This window comes from Scyliorhinus torazame, chromosome 16, assembly GCF_047496885.1.
Source record: "Scyliorhinus torazame isolate Kashiwa2021f chromosome 16, sScyTor2.1, whole genome shotgun sequence".
NCBI classification, from domain to species: Eukaryota; Metazoa; Chordata; class Chondrichthyes; order Carcharhiniformes; family Scyliorhinidae; genus Scyliorhinus; species Scyliorhinus torazame.
Genome location: NC_092722.1, coordinates 112,486,115 through 112,504,050, shown reverse-complemented (window position 1 = coordinate 112,504,050; position 17,936 = coordinate 112,486,115). Strand labels below are relative to the sequence as shown.

The 17,936-nt window shown below is 50.1% G+C and overlaps 1 protein-coding gene across 1 annotated transcript in view; it reads left to right on the top strand.

The window, feature by feature from the left end:
- Positions 1–17,936, top strand: part of phyhiplb (phytanoyl-CoA 2-hydroxylase interacting protein-like b) — a 92,742-nt gene that overhangs the window by 71,875 nt on the left and 2,931 nt on the right. The window contains exons 3-4 of the mRNA XM_072478911.1: positions 3,093–3,267; positions 11,383–11,500. Of these exons, the coding sequence (XP_072335012.1) occupies positions 3,093–3,267; positions 11,383–11,500 (293 nt within the window). The remainder of the gene's footprint in view (positions 1–3,092; positions 3,268–11,382; positions 11,501–17,936) is intronic.

The window sequence follows — 17,936 nt, the reverse complement described above, 5'->3', positions numbered from 1 at the left end:
GTGTTCTCAACGGTCGATCTGAAGTCGGCCTACCACCAGCTCCCAATCCGCCCTGAAGAGCGCCACTACACTGCCTTTGAAGCAGCCGGCCGACTCTTCCACTTCCTCAGAGTCCCCTTCGGCGTCACTAACGGGGTCTCGGTCTTTCAGAGGACGATGGACCAAATGGTGGACCAGTACAATTTGTGGGCTACATATCCGTACTTGGACAATGTGACCATCTGCGGCCATGATCAGCAGGAACATGATGCCAACCTTCAGAGGTTCCTCTAGGCCGGCCAATCCCTCAATCTCACATACGACAAAGAAAAGTGCGCCTTCCTAGCCATCCTCAGCTACGTCGTGGAGAACGGAGTCGTAGGGTCCGAGCCCGACCGTATGCGCCCCCTCACTGAACTCCCCCCTCTCCACAGCCTCAAGGCCCTAAAACGATGGGTCCCCAATTATGCGGACAAAGCCCGACCACTTATTCAAACCACCAGTTTTCCCCTGACGGATGAGGCCCGCTCGGCCTTCAGCCGCATCAAGGCCGACATCACCAAGGCTGCAATGCATGCGGTGGATGAGTCCATCCCCTTTCAGGTAGAGAGCAATGCGTCAGACGTCGCACTGGCTGCCACACTCAACCAGGCGGGCAGGCCAGTAGCATTCTTCTCTAAGACCCTCGACGTTTCCGAAATTCGACACCCTTCGGTCGAGAAGAAAGCACAAGCCATAGTGGAAGCCTTGCGGCACTGGAGGCACTACCTAGCCGGTAGGAGGTTCACCCTCGTCACCGACCAGCAGTCGGTCGCCTTTATGTTTGACAACGCACAACGAGGCAAAATAAAAAATATCAAAATCTTGAGGTGGAGGATCGAACTCTCCACCTACAATTACGATATCAAGTATCGTCCTGGAAAGCTCAACGAGCCCCCAGATGCCCTGTCCCACGGCACATGCACCAACGCGCAAGATGACCGACTTCAGGATATCCACAATGATCTCTGCCATATGGGGGTTACCCAGCTTACCCATTTCATTAAGTCTCGCAATCTGCCCTTCTCCACCGAGGAGGTCAAGGCAATGACCAGGGACTGCCAAGTCTGCGCGGCTTGCAAACCGCTCTTTTAACGGCCAGACAAGGCCTGCCTGGTAAAGGCATCCCGGCCCTTTGAGCGCCTAAGCATTGACTTCAAAGGGCCCCTCCCCTCCACCAACCGTAATATATACTTGGTCATCGATGAGTACTCCCGCTTCCCCTTCGCTGTCCCCTGCCCCGACATGACCTCGGCCACTGTAATAAAGGCACTGCACAGCATCTTCACATTGTTCGGTTTCCCTGCCTACATCCACAGCGACCGGTGCACATCGTTCATGAGCGATGAGCTGCGTCAGTACCTGCTCAGCAAAGGCATTGCCTCGAGCAGGACTACGAGCTAAAACCCGCAGGGAAACGGGCAGGTGGAGAGGGAGAACGCGACGGTATGGAAGGCCGTTCTTCTGGCCCTCAGGTCTAGAAGTCTCCCGATCCCCCGCTGGCAGGAGGTCCTCCCTGACGCCCTCCACTCCATCAGATCACTCCTCTGCAAGCCACAAACGAGACCCCTCACGATCGTTTGTTTATCTTCCCCAGGAAGTTCATCTCCGGGGTCTCGCTTCCATCTTGGCTGACAACTCGGGACCAATCCTTCTCCAGAGGTATATGAGGAGCCATAAGACCGACCCCCTGGTCGAGAGGGTCCAACTGCTCCACGCCAATCCCCAATATGCCTACATCGCGCACCAGGACGGACGGCAAGATACGGTCTCCCTACGGGACTTGGCGCCAGCTGGTTCCCCTGCCAATGCGCCCCCGCTGCCCGCCGCCACCCCCAGCGCCCCGTATGCTCCCCTGGGTCTTCTGTATTGTCCCGCGTCGCCACCCATCACCCCCCATGCCTACCCCCACGCCTCAACTGTCTCCAACATGCCGGACTGAGGCTCAAGCTCCAGACACAATGCCCCTGGAGTCATCACCTGCAACAACCGTGCCTGCCGCCGCCCCAGAGTTGAGGAGAACGATCCAACTTCCAGATAGATGAATATGTAATGACCCCACATCACCCCCGCTGGGCTTGATTTTTTTAACGTGGTGAATGTATTCACCTAATGCATGTATGATACTGTAACCTATGACCTGGAAGTGGTGATACGAGCTGCTTCCTGGTACTGTACTGTAACCCCGGTGGGCTCCGCCTCTGGTTCTGCCCTCACCGGGGCCATATATAGACCGGCCGCCTGTGGGCGGCATTCATCTATACAACCGACTCTGGCTAGGCAAGTTCATGATTAATCAAGCCTATTGTTCACTCGCTCTCTCTGCCTCTCGGTGAATTGAAGGTATATCAGAGTGCCTAGGGTTTGGAATGCACTGCCTGAAAGGACGGTGGACAAGCTAAACACCCCCTGTGCTGTAACTGTTCTATAACTCTACCTCAGATTTTCTCCTTATTATTGCCAATTCATATGCTCACTGGAATGATAATATGTAGGACTTGAGTTCTAAGTCCCCTGGCCAAAAGGTGATACTTTCCGACCCTGCAGCCAGCAGTGACTTCTTCCTTGTGCTATCAGTGTTGCTCCTGCTCACTGTGTGCACTTTCTCTACCTCGCTATTTCACATGAGGCGAATAGCTCTGAGATAGTGCTTGGGCAGATAGACTCAGTAACAGTACATGCATCACTGAAATCTGAAGAAAAGTGCTTGGAATGGTTGCCTGAGTGGAACTCGCATGGCACTTTAAAAGGATTTATGAGAGTTTCTTGTTGGGATTCCTGTCATAATTCAAGGTAACAAACCAAGACGAATGGAATAATAAGATGAAATCTCAATTGCCACATCCCTTCTTACTTCCCCATTCCTGCTCAATGGCTCCAGGTTTCTGATCTGTTTTGCAACACATTTTCTGTGGACAAAGAAGGATTCCAACCACTTACAACTTCTTTTGAATTTAAAATTTTTGTAACCTCAATGCCTCAGGGAAAACATTAGGTTTGATGATGAGCACTGTATTATCTGCAATATTATTGCTTAAACCATTTGAGAAATCAGAGTTCCATTTCTTCTGCAGGATGTTCCTACTAAACTGGTGGCAAAAGCAGTTCCTCTGCCAATGACAGTGCGCGGCCATTGGTTCTTGAGTCCCAGGACAGAGTACACTGTGGCTGTTCAGACTGCATCAAAACAAGGTGATGGAGATTATACGGTTTCTGACTGGAGTGAAGTCGTTGAATTCTGTACTGCAGGTAAAATTATATTTGAATCAATTTCTCGAGCATGGAAACAAAGGAACAGGAGTAGGTCTTTCAGTCAATTGAGTCTGCTCCACCATTCCGTATGATCATGGCTGATTATCCACTTCAATGCCTTTTACCCACACTATCCTCATATCCTTTTATGTCACTGACATTTAGAAATCTGTCCCTCTCTACTTTAAACATGCTCAATGGCTGAATTTCCACAGCCCTCTGGGGTAATGGATTCCAAAGATTCACAGCCCTGTGTAAACAATTTCTCCTCATCCCGGTCCTAAGTTTTGAAATTGTGTCACTTAGTTCTAGACTCCCCAACCAGGGGAAACATCTTACCTGCATCTATCCTACCTATCCCTTTAAGTATTTTGTAGGTTTCAATGGAATCACCTCTCGTCCTTCGAAATTCTAGAGAATATAGGCCCAGTTTCCCCAATCTCTTCATAGGATGGTCCTATGACTGTCCATCCCAGGAACAAGTCTGGTGAACCTTTGTTGTAGTCCTTCTATAGCAATAATATCCTCCTACAGTAAAAGGACCAAAGCTGCACACAATATTTCAAGTTGCAGTCTAGCCAAGATTCTGTGCGATTGAAGCAAAACTTCACTACTCCTTTACTCGGACCGTCTTGTGGTAAAGGCTAGCAAACCATTAGCCTTCCTAAATTGCCTGCTACACCTTACATGTTAGCTTTAAGTAACTTATTGATGAATTTTTGTATGTCTGCACTTTCTAATGTCTTGCCATTTAGGAAATCATTTATGCATCTGTTCCTCCTACCAAAGTGGATAACCTACATTTTTCCACATTGTATTCCACCTGCCATGTTCTTGTTCACTCGCTGTCTCTCTAAATCCTCTTAAAAAGGCATATTCAGCCAAAAAATACACGCTGCATAAAACCCGCACCGTCCCAATTCGGGGCATACATATTGACCAGTACCACCCTCTCCCTGCAACTTACCACTTACTAAAACACTCGAGGCTTTCTCTTCAATCGCTCGGCAGTAGCACATTGCGTAACATAGAAAGAGACCATGTGTGATTGGGTTGAAAAAGCATGGACTATTGTGACCATGCTGACTGGTCTAGAGCAATCCAGAGATCTTTCTATTTTCTTTCTCCCATTTATTGTAAAATTATACTAGGTAGGGAGTGAGAGAGAAATCACAGCAGTTTGACTGAGCACTAGAAATATCTGGGAACAAAAACATTGGGCGGGAATCTCCATCGGCCAATGCCGAAATTGGGAAACCCGATTGGGCGGAGAATCGGTTCCGAGGCCGAAACCGTGGCGGATGCTGATTTGACGCCAAATCGCAAAATATCCATCGCTTCAACAGCGACGCCGGTGCATCTGGAACGCAGGTATAGTAAACACCGTTTGCATGTCATTAGCGGGCCTGACCCTGTATTCTACGATTCGCGATTTTCCGCCTCCGATGGGCCGAATTATCGACGGCGCAGTTCACTTGTGCTTTTCAAAATCCTGAAACTGGTGTTGTGGTCGATGCGGGAGAGAGAGGGTGAGGACACGGAGAAGTGCGACCGTGGCTGCCGTGCCAGACACTCGCCGGGATGGCCGTGGGGGAAGGAAGGGGGGTCAAGCTAGGGGTGGGGATGACAGGGAAATGAGCCTTTTGGCCGGGGTTATTCCCTACGGGACTGGGCCACGGCCTGCAAGGCAGCCATTTGCTGTGCACCCCACTGACCAGCCACCTTGGCCCCTGGTTCTGCAGAGTGACACCGGCCGTATGGGTGCACCCACCCCCACACCCCATCTCCCACCGCTGCACCGCACCCTGCACCATATCGCCCACCACCCAATTGGCCGCCACCCACCGGCAGGGTATAACGCGGCCCACTCAAGGGCAACGGCCTCTGTAGCTCCTACAGGGGTGCTGGGCACGGGCTGCAGAGTGCACCGCTGTCAAGGGCAGCGCCAGCCTAAGGTACCCCTGGCATCATGGGCGGCTCACTCAAAACCCTCACTCCCAGCACCTCCACCATGGATGCCACTCGTGCGATATTAGTCTGGGTGGCATGCATGGTCAGCACCTCCTGCTCCTGCACGTGGTTGGACTCCTCCAACTGCACCTGCAGGTACTGGATGCTTGCCGACAACCCCTCATGTAGTCCCTGGCTCTGCAACTGCACCTCCACAATCGATGGTACTGTCCGTTCCAGAAGCCCGAAACCTGTCTGGACAGCAGCTAGTTCCTGGGGCGGCCGACCGTCCGCCCTTTCGGGAGTTCCGACCTCCACCTGCTGTACCGGATCAGCTGTGGTGCGCAGTGTGTCCCAGGAGCCTCTTCACTAAAGTACCCAACCGAGGTGAGTATCTCTGGGATGGTGGAGGGTGTTGGAGACAGCAGTGACGGAAATGCAGTGTCGAGCTGCGGGGTCTCCTGTGGAGGGCTGGTGGCCGAGCTGCTCTGACTGTTGTTCGGCTCACAGGGCAGCTCCAGCTGTGGCACTGGCTGGGGGTGGGGGAACGTCAGATGGGCCCGCCCCATCACCAGCAGGTCTTGCAACACAGAAGACACGATACATGATTAGACCGGGACGTGGTGGGGGTGAGCGTGTGGATGGAGGGTGGTGTAGGGTGAGGGTGGTGTGGGAATGGTGTTGGGGTGGTGATGTTGGTGGTGGGGGGTGAAGGTAGTGTGTTGGTGGGGTTGCAATTGGTGGTGGGGGGTGAAGGTGGTGGGGGTGGTGAGGTTGGTGGTGGGGGGGGTGAAGGTGGTGTGGGGGTGAGGTTGGTGGTGGGAGGTGAAGGTGGTGTTGGGGTGGTGGGGGGGTGTTGAGGGTGGTGGGGGGTGGTGAGGTTGGTGGGGGGGTGGTGAGGTTGGTGGGGGGGGTGAAGGTGGTGTGGGGGTAGTGAGGTTGGTGGTGGGGGGTGAAGGTGGTGTGGGGGTGAGGTTGGTGGTGTGGGGTGAAGGTGGTGTGGAGGTGAGGTTGGTGGTGGGGGGTGAGGGGGATGTGGGAATGGTGGGGTGGTGTGGAGGTGAGGTGGGGGGTGAGGGAATGGTGGGGTGCTGTGGAGGTGAGGTTGGTGGTGGGGGGGGTGAGGGGGGTGTGGGAATGGTGGGGTGGTGTGGGGGTGAGGTTGGTGGAGGGGTGTGGGAATGGTGGGGTGGTGTGGGGGTGAGGTTGGTGGAGGGGGTGTGGGAATGGTGGGGTGGTGTGGGGGCGAGGTTGGTGGTGGGGGGTGAAGGTGGTGTGCAGGTGAGGTTGCTGGTGGGGGGGAGGGGGATGTGGGAGTGGTGGGGGTGAGGGGGGTGTGGGAATGGTGGGGTGGTGAGGTTGGTGGTGGGGGGTGAAGGTGGTGTGGAGGTGAGGTTGCTGGTGGGGGGGTGAGGGGTGTGGGAATGGTGGAGGGTGGGAATGGTGGGGTGGTGTGGGGGTGAGGTTGGTGGAGGGGGGTGTGGGAATGGTGGGGTGGTGTGCAGGTGAGGTTGCTGGTGGGGGGGAGGGGGATGTGGGAGTGGTGGGGGTGAGGGGGGTGTGGGAATGGTGGGGTGGTGAGGTTGGTGGTGGGGGGTGAAGGTGGTGTGGAGGTGAGGTTGCTGGTGGGGGGGTGAGGGGTGTGGGAATGGTGGAGGGTGTGGGGGGTGGGAATGGTGGGGTGGTGAGGTTGGTGGTGGGGGGTGAAGGTGGTGTGGAGGTGAGGTTGCTGGTGGGGGGTGAGGGGGGTGTGGGAATGGTGGGGGGTGTGGGAATGGTGGTGTGGTGTGGGGGTGAGGTTGGTGGTGAGGGGGTGTGGGAATGGTGGGGTGGTGTGGAGGTGAGGTTGGTGGTGGGAGGTGAAGGTGGTGTGGGGGTTGAGGTTGGTGGGGGGTGGTGAGGTTGGTGGGGGGGTGAAGGTGGTGTGGGGGTGGTGAGGTTGGTGGTGGGGTGTGAAGGTGGTGTGGGGGTGAGGTTGATGGTGGGGGGTGAAGATGGTGTGGGGGTGGTGAGGTTGTTGGTGGGGTGTGAAGGTGGTGTGGGGGTGAGGTTGATGGTGGGGGTGAAGGTGGTGTGGAGGTGAGGTTGGTGGTGGGGGGTGTGGGAATGGTGGGGTGGTGTGGGGGTGAGGTTGGTGGAGGGGTGTGTGGGAATGGTGGGGTGGTGTGGGGGTGAGGTTGGTGGTGGGGGGTGAAGGTGGTGTGGAGGTGAGGTTGCTGGTGGGGGGTGTGGGAATGGTGGGGTGGTGTGGGGGTGAGGTTGGTGGTGAGGGGTGGGAATGGTGGGGTGGTGTGGGGGTGAGGTTGGTGGTGGGTGAAGGTGGTGTTGGGGTGGTGTGGAGGTGAGGTCGGTGGTGGGGGGTGAGGGTGGTGTGGGGGTGAGGTTGGTGGTGGGGGGTGAGGGGGGGGTGGGAATGGTGGGGTGGTGTGGGGGTGAATTTGGTGGTGGGGGGTGAAGGTGGTGTTGGGGTGAGGGGGGGGTGGGAATGGTGGGGTGGTGTGGGGGTGAGGTTGGTGGTGAGGGGGGTGGGAATGGTGGGGTGGTGGGGTGAGGTTGGTGGTGGGGGGTGAAGGTGGTGTTGGGGTGGTGTGGAGGTGAGGTTGGGGGTGAGGGGGGGTGGGAATGGTGGGGTGGTGTGGGGATGAGGTTAGTGGTGAGGGGGGTGGGAATGGTGGGGTGGTGTGGGGGTGAGGTTGGTGGTGGGGGGTGAAGGTGGTGTTGGGGTGGTGTGGAGGTGAGGTTGGTGGTGGGGGGTGAGAGTAGTGTGGAGGTGAGGTTGGTGGTGGGAGGTGAAGGTGGTGTTGGGGTGGTGTGGGGGTTGAGGGTGGTGGGGGGTGGTGAGGTTGGTGGGGGGGTGAAGGTGGTGTGGGGGTGGTGAGGTTGGTGGTGGGGTGTGAAGGTGGTGTGGGGGTGAGGTTGATGGTGGGGGGTGAAGGTGGTGGGGTGGTGAGGTTGGTGGTGGGGGGTGAAGGTGGTGGGGTGGTGAGGTTGGTGGTGGGGTGTGAAGGTGGTGTGGGGGTGAGGTTGATGGTGGGGGGTGAAGGTGGTGTGGAGGTGAGGTTGGTGGTGGGGGGTGTGAGAATGGTGGGGTGGTGTGGGAGTGAGGTTGGTGGAGGGGTGTGTGGGAATGGTGGGGTGGTGTGGGGGTGAGGTTGGTGGGGGGGGAAGGTGGTGTGGAGGTGAGGTTGCTGGTGGGGGGTGTGGGAATGGTGGGGTGGTGTGGGGGTGAGGTTGGTGGTGAGGGGGGTGGGAATGGTGGTGTGGTGTGGGGGTGAGGTTGGTGGTGGGTGAAGGTGGTGTTGGGGTGGTGTGGAGGTGAGGTTGGTGGTGGGGGGTGAGGGTGGTGTGGGGGTGAGGTTGGTGGTGGGGGGTGAGGGGGGTATGGGAATGGTGTGGGGGTGAGGTTGGTGGTGAGGGGGGTGGGAATGGTGGGGTGGTGTGGGGGTGAGGTTGGTGGTGGGTGAAGGTGGTGTTGGGGTGGTGTGGAGGTGAGGTTGGTGGTGGGGGGTGAGGGTGGTGTGGGGGTGAGGTTGGTGTGGGGGTGAGGTTGGTGGTGTTGGGGTGGTGTGGAGGTGAGGTGGGTGGTGTGGGAATGGTGTTGGGGTGAGGGTGGTGTTGGTGGGGGTTGGCACACCTGTCATGGGGAACCATAACTCAGCGGGGTCTCACTTCCTCGCCCATGGCCTAACTCCAGGAGGCCGAAGCACCGCTTCATCACGGGCTTGATTGCTGTATGGGCATCGTTGTAGCGGGTCTCTGTGTTGGTTTGTGGCCTCCAGATAGGTGTCATCAGCCACGACCGCAGTGGATAACCCCTGTCACCCAGGAGCCAAACCCCCAGCTGGGAGGTGGGGTGGGGGGGTGTCTAGAACATGTCAGGAATTATTGAGTGTGCCAGGATGAAGGCGCCGTGTATACTGCCCAGGAACAGGAGCAGACGTGTATGAAGCGCAGCATGTTCATAGAATGGTACCCCTTTTGGTTTTTGTAGAGTGGCCTGTCTTGTGCAGGTGCTCGTAGGGGGACATGCATTCCATCAATCAACCCCTGGACCGGGGGCATGATGCGAACCTTGCTGCCCAGGCAGCCTGGTGGGCTCGGTCCTCATTGAGCCACCTGGGCATATAGGGAATCTGTGACGGCGTGGATGCACCTGTGCACCGAGGTCTGTGAGATCCTGGACAGGTTCCCACTCGGTGCCAGGAAGGAGCTCGTGGCGTAAAGATTCAGGGCGACTGTCACCTTGAAGCCTACCGGGAGCGGGTGTCTTCTCCTATACTCTGCGGTGCCAGGTGTGCCAGTGTCTTGCGGATGTGTCGCACTGTCCATTTGCTCCGCCGGAGTCTTCAACGGCATGCCCAGTGCGGCAGGTCTTCGAATGACAGGCAGTGCCGGTACACATGAGGCCTCATGCAGCGGCTCCTTGGCACCTCTTCCTCCGCGGCCTGTTGGGTGGCCAGCTCCCCATCCTGGATGGCTACCACTTGTTCCTCTGCTGCATACTCCGCTGCTCCACACTCCGCTACTGCAGCTTCCTCCTCGTACAGTACCAGCTCGTACAACCGAAGGGCATCCCCAGGGCTGTGGCAACCAGCAGAAAGGCTATTATTGCTGGTTGAATTCCATTATCCATTGTCTGCAGGGGGTGAGAGGCTGACATGTTAGCATGGTGCATTCTCCCGTGCCCAACCAGGTCCACTGGGCTACATAGTGGCCCTGTTGGCCAGCACCATGGGGGCCACTGGCCCTGGTGCCTGTCCCTGAGGCCAGGGGTACCATCGTCTGACACGGCCCTTGCCAGCGATACATTCCGTGGCCCCTGCCCTGCACCTCCATAGGGGCTACCGTGGGCGTTGCCCTGGATGGGCCGTCGGCGGGTGGCGGTCAGGTTGTGGGGGGGGTGACGGAGGTTGGGGTGGGATTGTGGGGGCACCCATACGGCCGATGTCACTGCAGAACCAGGGGCTAAGGTGGATGGTCAGTGGGTGCGCAGCAAGATGGCTGCCTTGCAGGCCGCGGTAATGGCAGTCCATGATTGGACACCGCCCCAATCCTGTGGGTGGTCACCCCGGACACTCGGCCTGTTCCCCCGTCACCCTCCCCTAGCAGGGCACCCCCCACCCCAGCCAGTGTCTGGCCTGGCAGCCCACAGTCGCGCCTCTCTGTGTCCTACCTCCTCTCTCCCTCATCAGCCATGACACCGGTTTCACGATTTTTTAAAGCACAAGTGAACCGCACAATCGGGAACTCGGCACATCGGAGGAGGAGAATCACCTGCATGACATGCAAACGGTGTTTACTCTACATGCGTTCCGGTACACATTGATGCCGCTGTCAAGGTGACGGAGAATTGCGATTTAATGTCATACCATCGCCCGTTACAACTTTTTTGTCGGAACCTATTCTCTGCCCAATCGCTTTTTGCAATTTTCGCGTCAGCCAACAGTGAAACCCATCCCAGATATTTGTCACTATTAAGGACTGCAACAAAATTGGAAGTTTCCTTACAACTTGCACTGGAAACCCCCAACGTCCAGTTTGCCAGAAATAGCCCCTCTTGGGTTCTACCAGTACATAAACTTGGGCTTTTTGCCTGGGACCTAGCTTGATTTTTTACCCTGATTTATTTATTAGCACTGTTCACAACAGGCATAAAACCTTCTAGGAGCAGCCCTTTCTATCAGAAGTATCTTCGTACTCCCACTGCCTCTCACCCCCTGCCTCACCTCTCACAACCTCACAATGCACCCATTCAATGGTATCCCAAGTTTGGCCACACCTGGTTTTTCCTCTTCGCCTATCCCTAGCATTTGCAAGCTTCTTAGTTCCTTCATTGCTTTGCCACTGATGGGAAGGTTCAGACCACAATAATGCTGTTTTTCTCCCAAAGATGCTGTTTCTTTCCTCACACATGGTGCCTGATCTGCTGAGTATTTCCAGTATTTTCTGTTTTGATTATAGCAGAAAATGTTTGCTTACCCTTTTCTTTTGGACAAGTAACAATCGATTTTCCCCTCAAAGTAATGTTTTCATGTATATACCACTAGAATTACATTTAATCTTCAAACCATGTGAAAATAATTGTTTTCACTGTTTTAATTTAGTATAAAATTGAAACACAATGTAATGTTCGTAATAAAATGTATTTCAATTGTTCTGCAGACTATTCCAAGGTTCACTTAACACAGTTGATGGAAAAAGCTGAAGTGATTTCAGGGCGCATGTTGAAGTTTTCAGTTTTCTATCGTAACCAGCACAGAGAGTATTTTGACTATGTTCGGTAAGAAAAATCACAGGAAAAGCCACTTTCATTACCATAGTTAAACTTGAGAAAATTATTTATTAAACTTAATGAGACTACTGAGAAGAATGTTTTTTAATGAAGCCTTGGATCATATCTTTTACCGATAATTGTAGGATAAAATAGTGTGTGTGAAGCAGTAAGTTTTTCATATTTGGTGTTAACTACATACACACATTTACTTCTGTCTGAGAAGCATGGCATTAACTATCCTTTTATAGTCTTAATTCACAGCCAGTGACAAGTTTGAGTTGTCTAGTGGTAAGTGAGATAAAATGACACTGATAAAATAGTGCTGAAATGGAGTGCAAATTGCAAGCAGAGTGAGCTGATATAAGGTTTGTGAGTGGGGAATTTTAAGTATCAATATCTTTCTAAAAATCTGTTTTCCAGTTGGCATTTCACTGGTAATTACTTAAAGTAGGTTAACAACCTAATTGGGCGGGATTCTCCGTTTCTGAGACTAATTGTTGACGCCGGGGCAGAATACGTGGACTTTCACGATAGCAAAACTGGCGCCAGACCTGGATCGATTCAACAACTGTGGAGGGGCTAGCGCCAGTGCCATGTGGAACACAATCGATTCCAATGAAAAACAGTTCAGAGTTTGCCAGGTGATTGACACTCGGGAGGCTGACAAGCTGCAGCTACATATATACATTACAATCCCTAGGCACACTCATCCCTGCCAAGAAGATGGCATTGGTTGTGGAGTGCGCCCCTGCAGCTGGTGTGTCGGCTGGGGCCTGGGGGGACCCATATATGACCCGTGGCCCTAAGTTCACAGTGGGCTGTCAGCGGCATTTACAGCTGCATGGCTGCCTTTCCGACTGCAGCAATGGTGTTCAGTGTCCGTCCACTCTGACTCCACAGCCGACCTCCTGGCCACCGCCCGCTACTCCCCCCAGCCCTCGCAGAGGTCCCCCAGCCAGCAGGACAACAGTCAGCAAACTATGGCGATGTTGGACACTTTCCATACCCCCTCTCCCTCAGCAGCCACGGCGCTGGTTTCACGATTTTTAAAAGCACACGTGAACCGCACTGTCGGAAACTCGGCCCATCAAAGGCGGAGCATTGCGGAGGTCCCGGAGAATACCGGGTCAGACCCACTTATGATGTGCATATGGTGTTTACTGTAGGTGCGTTCCAGACCGCATTGACGCCGCTGACGAGGTGGTGGAGAATAGCGATTTAGAGTCAAATCGGCACCTGCGATTTTAGCATCGGAACTTATTATCCGGCCAATAGCGTTTCATCGCCAGCCAACGGAGAATCCCGCCCAATACATTTATTCCAGCCTTCCAACAGGGAGAAACAATCTCTACTGAAGAATAGTTGATTAGTTAATTGGCTAACTAGTCCAATCTAGTTGTTGTAGTTTTAGCTCCAAAGACTGTATGGAGGTCTGGGTACCATTTTGCAAATTGAGTGCAGATTGCAAGCAGAGTGAGGGGGGCGGAGGTGTTGCTCTTTATGTTCTACTTTTTCTGCTTACTTCAGTGCAGCAGTAATTAAATTTAATTAACTAAACATAAGTAACAATGGCGGGATAGATGTTGCGTTTCAGCTGCGGATGTGGGAGCTCCTAGATGCCAATACAGTGCAATCTCTGGATTATTACCTGAGCCATGTGCAAATTGGCACAGAGAAATGAAATTAAAGACATGACTCAAAGACTGGTGTGAGAGAAATGGGTTCCGATTTGTACCAGTCCTGGGAAAATTGAGGACTGCATCGTCTACACCTGAATCATGCCGAGGCTGGTGTTCTGGCAAGCCGCATAGTTAGGGAAGTAGAGAGGGTTTTAAACTAAATAGTGGGAGCAAGAGATCAAATTTAGGAAGATGTGGTAAACCAAAGAGTAGAGACAAGGCAAGAAAGACAAGGGAAATGACAAATGGACTGTGGCAGGAAGGGCTAAAGGTACAAATCAAAGAGTAAATTAGCAGATAAGGCGAGATGTTACAAAAGTAATTAAAGGACAAAACTAAAGTCTCTGTATCAAATAATTAGAAACAGATCAATTGATAGCACAAATAGAAATAAATATGTACGCTATTATCGCCATTACAGAGACGTGGCTACAGGATGACATAAATTGGGACCTAAATATTCATCGGTACATGATATTTAGGAAGGACCGGAATCTGCAAAAAGGCAGAGGGGGTAGTTCTGTTAATTAATGATGGTATTAGTGCATGAGAGGGATGATCTATGTTCAGAAAACCAGTATGTAAAAGCAGTTTGGATTGAGATGAGAAATGATAAAGGCAAGAAGTCATTTGTGGGAGTGGTATACAGGCACCCTAATAACACTTGGTAGGACAGAGTATAAAGGAAGAGATAATGGGAGCATGTCAGAAAGGTACAATGATAATCATGGGGGATTTTAATCTAAATATAGACTGGAAAAATCAGATAAGCAAAGGCAGCATAAATGAGAAATTCCAAGAATGTTTTCGGGACAGTTTCTCAAAAGAGAGTAGGCTTCAGATAGGATTGATTGATAACATCATAGTGAAGGAACCCCTAGCTAGTAGCGATCAAAATATGATCGAATTTTATATTCAGTTTGAGGGAGAGAAGAGTGGGTCTAAGACGAGTACATTAAACTTAAATAAGGGCATGGAAGCAGATTTAGCTAAACTGAACTAGCAAATGAGGTTAATGAATAGTTCAATACAGTAACAGACATTTGAAGGGATATTTCAGAATACATTGGTACATTCCAATGAGAAATTGCAAGTGGAGGGACCCTCCATTTATGGTTAACTAAAAGTTAAAAAGGTATAAAACTTTTTTTTTAAATCATATAATTGCGCAAAGATGGATGATAGGTCAGTATTTTGGACAGAGTATAAAGAACAGCAAATAATGACAAAAAGATTAATAATGAGGCAAAAATTAAGAGTACACGAGAAAGCTAGCGATAAGTGTAAAGACATAGAGTAAGAGTTGCTACAGATATTTTTAAAGACATTAACAAAGTGAATGTTGGTCCTATAGAAAGTGAGTCTGGGGAATGAATAATGGAAAATAAGGAGATGGCAGGTGAATTGAACAGGTATTTTGCCTTGGTCTTCACTATAGAGAATACAAATAATATCCCAGAAATAGCTGTAAATCAGGAAATGGAACTCTGGAAAATTATAATCACCAGGGAAGTGGTACTGAAAAAATTGCTGGTACTGCATGCTGACACGTCCTGATGACTTTACCCTACAGTCTTAAAAGATATGGCTAGTGAGATAGTTGATGTTTTAGTTTTAACTTTCCTATATTTCTTAATTTCAGGTAAGTTGCCATTTGATTGGAAGATAGTAAATGTACAGAACGCATGAAACTCCAGGCCAATGAGCTTAATATCTCATAGGAAAAATGTTAGAAGCTATTATTAAAGACATTATAGCAGGTCACTTAGATAAACTAAAGGCAGAGTCAACATGGTTTTCTGAGAAGGAAACCATGTTTAACCAATTTATTGGAGTTCTGTTATTTCTTCAAAGAACTCCAATAAATTGGATGAAGGGATGTACTGTACTTGGATTTTCAGAAGGCATTTGATAAGGTGCTTTATCAAAGGTTAATATGGAAAATAAAAGCTCATGGTGTAGGGGGTAACATATTCGCATGGTTAGAAGATTGGCTAGTCACCAGGAAACAGTAGGCACACATGGGTAGTTTTCTGCTTGGCAGGATGTGATGGGTGGTGTGCTGCAGAGATCCGTGTTGATGCTTCAACATTTTACAATTTATATAAATGACTTGGATGAAGTTATGGTTGCTAAATTTGCTGACCGTACAAAGATAGGTAGGAATTTAAATTGTGATGAGGATGGAAGGCGACTACAAAGTGATATAGATAGGTTAAATGAGTGGACAAAGATCTGGCAAATAAAATATGATGGGGTGGAAATGTGAAATTTTCTATTTTGGCAGGAAGAATAAAAAAAGCATATTATCTAAATGGTGAGAAATTTCAGATTTCTGAGATGCATGAATTGCAATAGATTAATATACAGGTACAGCAAGTAATTAGGAAAGCTAATATGTTATTAATTGCGACGGAAATTGAATACAAAAGTAGGAGGTTATGCTTCAGTTATACAGGGCATTGATGAGATCACATCTGGAGTACTAGTATTAATCTTATTTAAGGAAGGATGTAAATGCATTGGAAGCAATTCAGGAAAGGTTTACTAGATTAATTTCTGGCTTGTATCTGCTGGAGTTTAAAAGAGTAATGTAAATATATAAGATCACTGATCTCTGTGGCACATCACTCATCACATCCCACCAAGCAGAAAATTACCCATGTGTGCCTACTGTTTCCTGGTGACGAGCCAATCTTCTATCCATGCCAATATCCTATCCTCTACATCATGTACTTTTATGTTCCATAATAACCTTTGATATGGCACCCTATCAAATGTGTTCTGAAAATCCAAGTACAGTACATCCCTTCATCCACAGCACATGTTATTTCTTCAAAGAACTCCACAGGATGGATATGGAAAGGATGTTTCCGCTTGTGGGAGAATCTAGAAGTGTTTAAAAATAAGAAGTCGCCCATTTAAGACAGTGATAAGGAGAATTACTTTCTCAGTGCGAGTCTTGGAACTCTTCGGCAGACTCTTTGAATGTTTTTAAGGCAGTTAGATAATAAGCAAGAGGGTGAAAGGTTATTTGGGGTAGGCAGGAATGTGGAGTTGAGGTTACAATTGGATCAACCATGATCTTACTGAGTGGCGGAGCTGGCTCGAAGGACCTACTCCTAATTTGTATGGTCAGATGTTACTACTTCAACAAATATTAATAAACAGCTTAGGTTTAAATGAGCTTGCAGTACTTTTCTGGTAAACTAGCAAAACATAATGCATACAAGAGAATGTCACCAAAAATTTACAATTAGAACTTTTAAACCTACATTAATTGCAGTTAATTGGGACTCCTACAACAATGTCTATATCTTCAGAGCATCAGAAGCTGTACGGCGGTATCAGCAAAATAGATTATTAAATAATGCTAGTTTCAAAATTTCTCAGTTGCTGAGAGCATTATAATCTAAACTTCTTAGGGAGAATTCCAAATGAATTTACATGTTCATGTACAATATGACCCCATGCAATCTTTGCATAGCTAATTTAATGTTGAAATGATTTCAGTGACAGTATGATTTTGAAAAGCAATTTTATTATTTCATAATTTACCTGATTGTATTCCACATAATTATTCCCTGGGCTGGTTTCTGACGCACACTAGAGTTTCCAGAACCTTCTGCGCTAAATGCAAGGAGTACTGCTACTTCCGGCTCCATCTCAAAATATATTTTTTAAGTACATTTGTAGTCCCATTGAAGACCACAATATTGTTTTCACGTAGATCAAATAATGGCTCCTGCTTGGTTCAATTTCCTGAAGGAATCTGAAGCTTGCACGCAAGGCTGATTTAGCACACTGGGCTAAATAGCTGGCTTTTAAAGCAGACCAAGGCAGGCCAGCAGCACGGTTCAATTCCCGTACCAGCCTCCCCGAACAGGCGCCGGAATGTGGCGACTAGGGGCTTTTCACAGTAACTTCATTTGAAGCCTACTTGTGACAATAAGCGATTTTCATTTCATTTCATTTCAAGGGACATTATATCTACTTCAAGTGGGCAGATTAAGGTATTTACGCGGGAAATTAGGACAGGTCATGAAAAGTCCTTGGCAAGCAGGATTAAGGTGAACCCCAAAACTTTTTATTCACATGTAAAAAAACAAGAGGGTAGCCAGGGAAAGGATTGGACCACTTAAGGACAGTGGGGGGAATCTATGTATTGAGCCAGAGGAAGTGGGTGTGGTACTAAATGAGTACTTTGCATCAGTGTTCACCAAAGAAGAGGACTTTGTGGAAGATGATTCTTGGGTAGGGTGTGTGGACAGTCTGGGTCGTGTTGACATCGAATAGGAGGAGGTATTGGGTATTGTAAAAGACATTAAAGTAGATAGGTTTCCTGGGTCGGATGGGATTTACACCAGAATACGGAGGGAAGCAAGGGAGGAAATTGCTGGGGCCTTAATCTTTGTATCCTCATTGGCTACAGGTAAGATCCCAGAGGACTGGAGAATAGCTAATGTGGTACCGCTGATTAAGAAAGGTAGCAGGGATAATCCATGAAACTATAAGCTGGTGAGACTCATGTTGATAGTGGGTAAAGTATGGGAGAGAATTCTCAGGGTCAGGACTTATACCCATTTGGAAACAAATGTAGCGATAGACAACATGGTTTTGTGAAGGGTAGGTCATGCCTCACTAACTTAATCGAGTTTTTTGAGGAGCTGACAAAGATGATTGATATGGGGAGGACGGTGGATGTTGTTGACATTGACTTCAGTAAAGCCTTTGACAAGCTGCCTCATGGCAGACTTGTACAA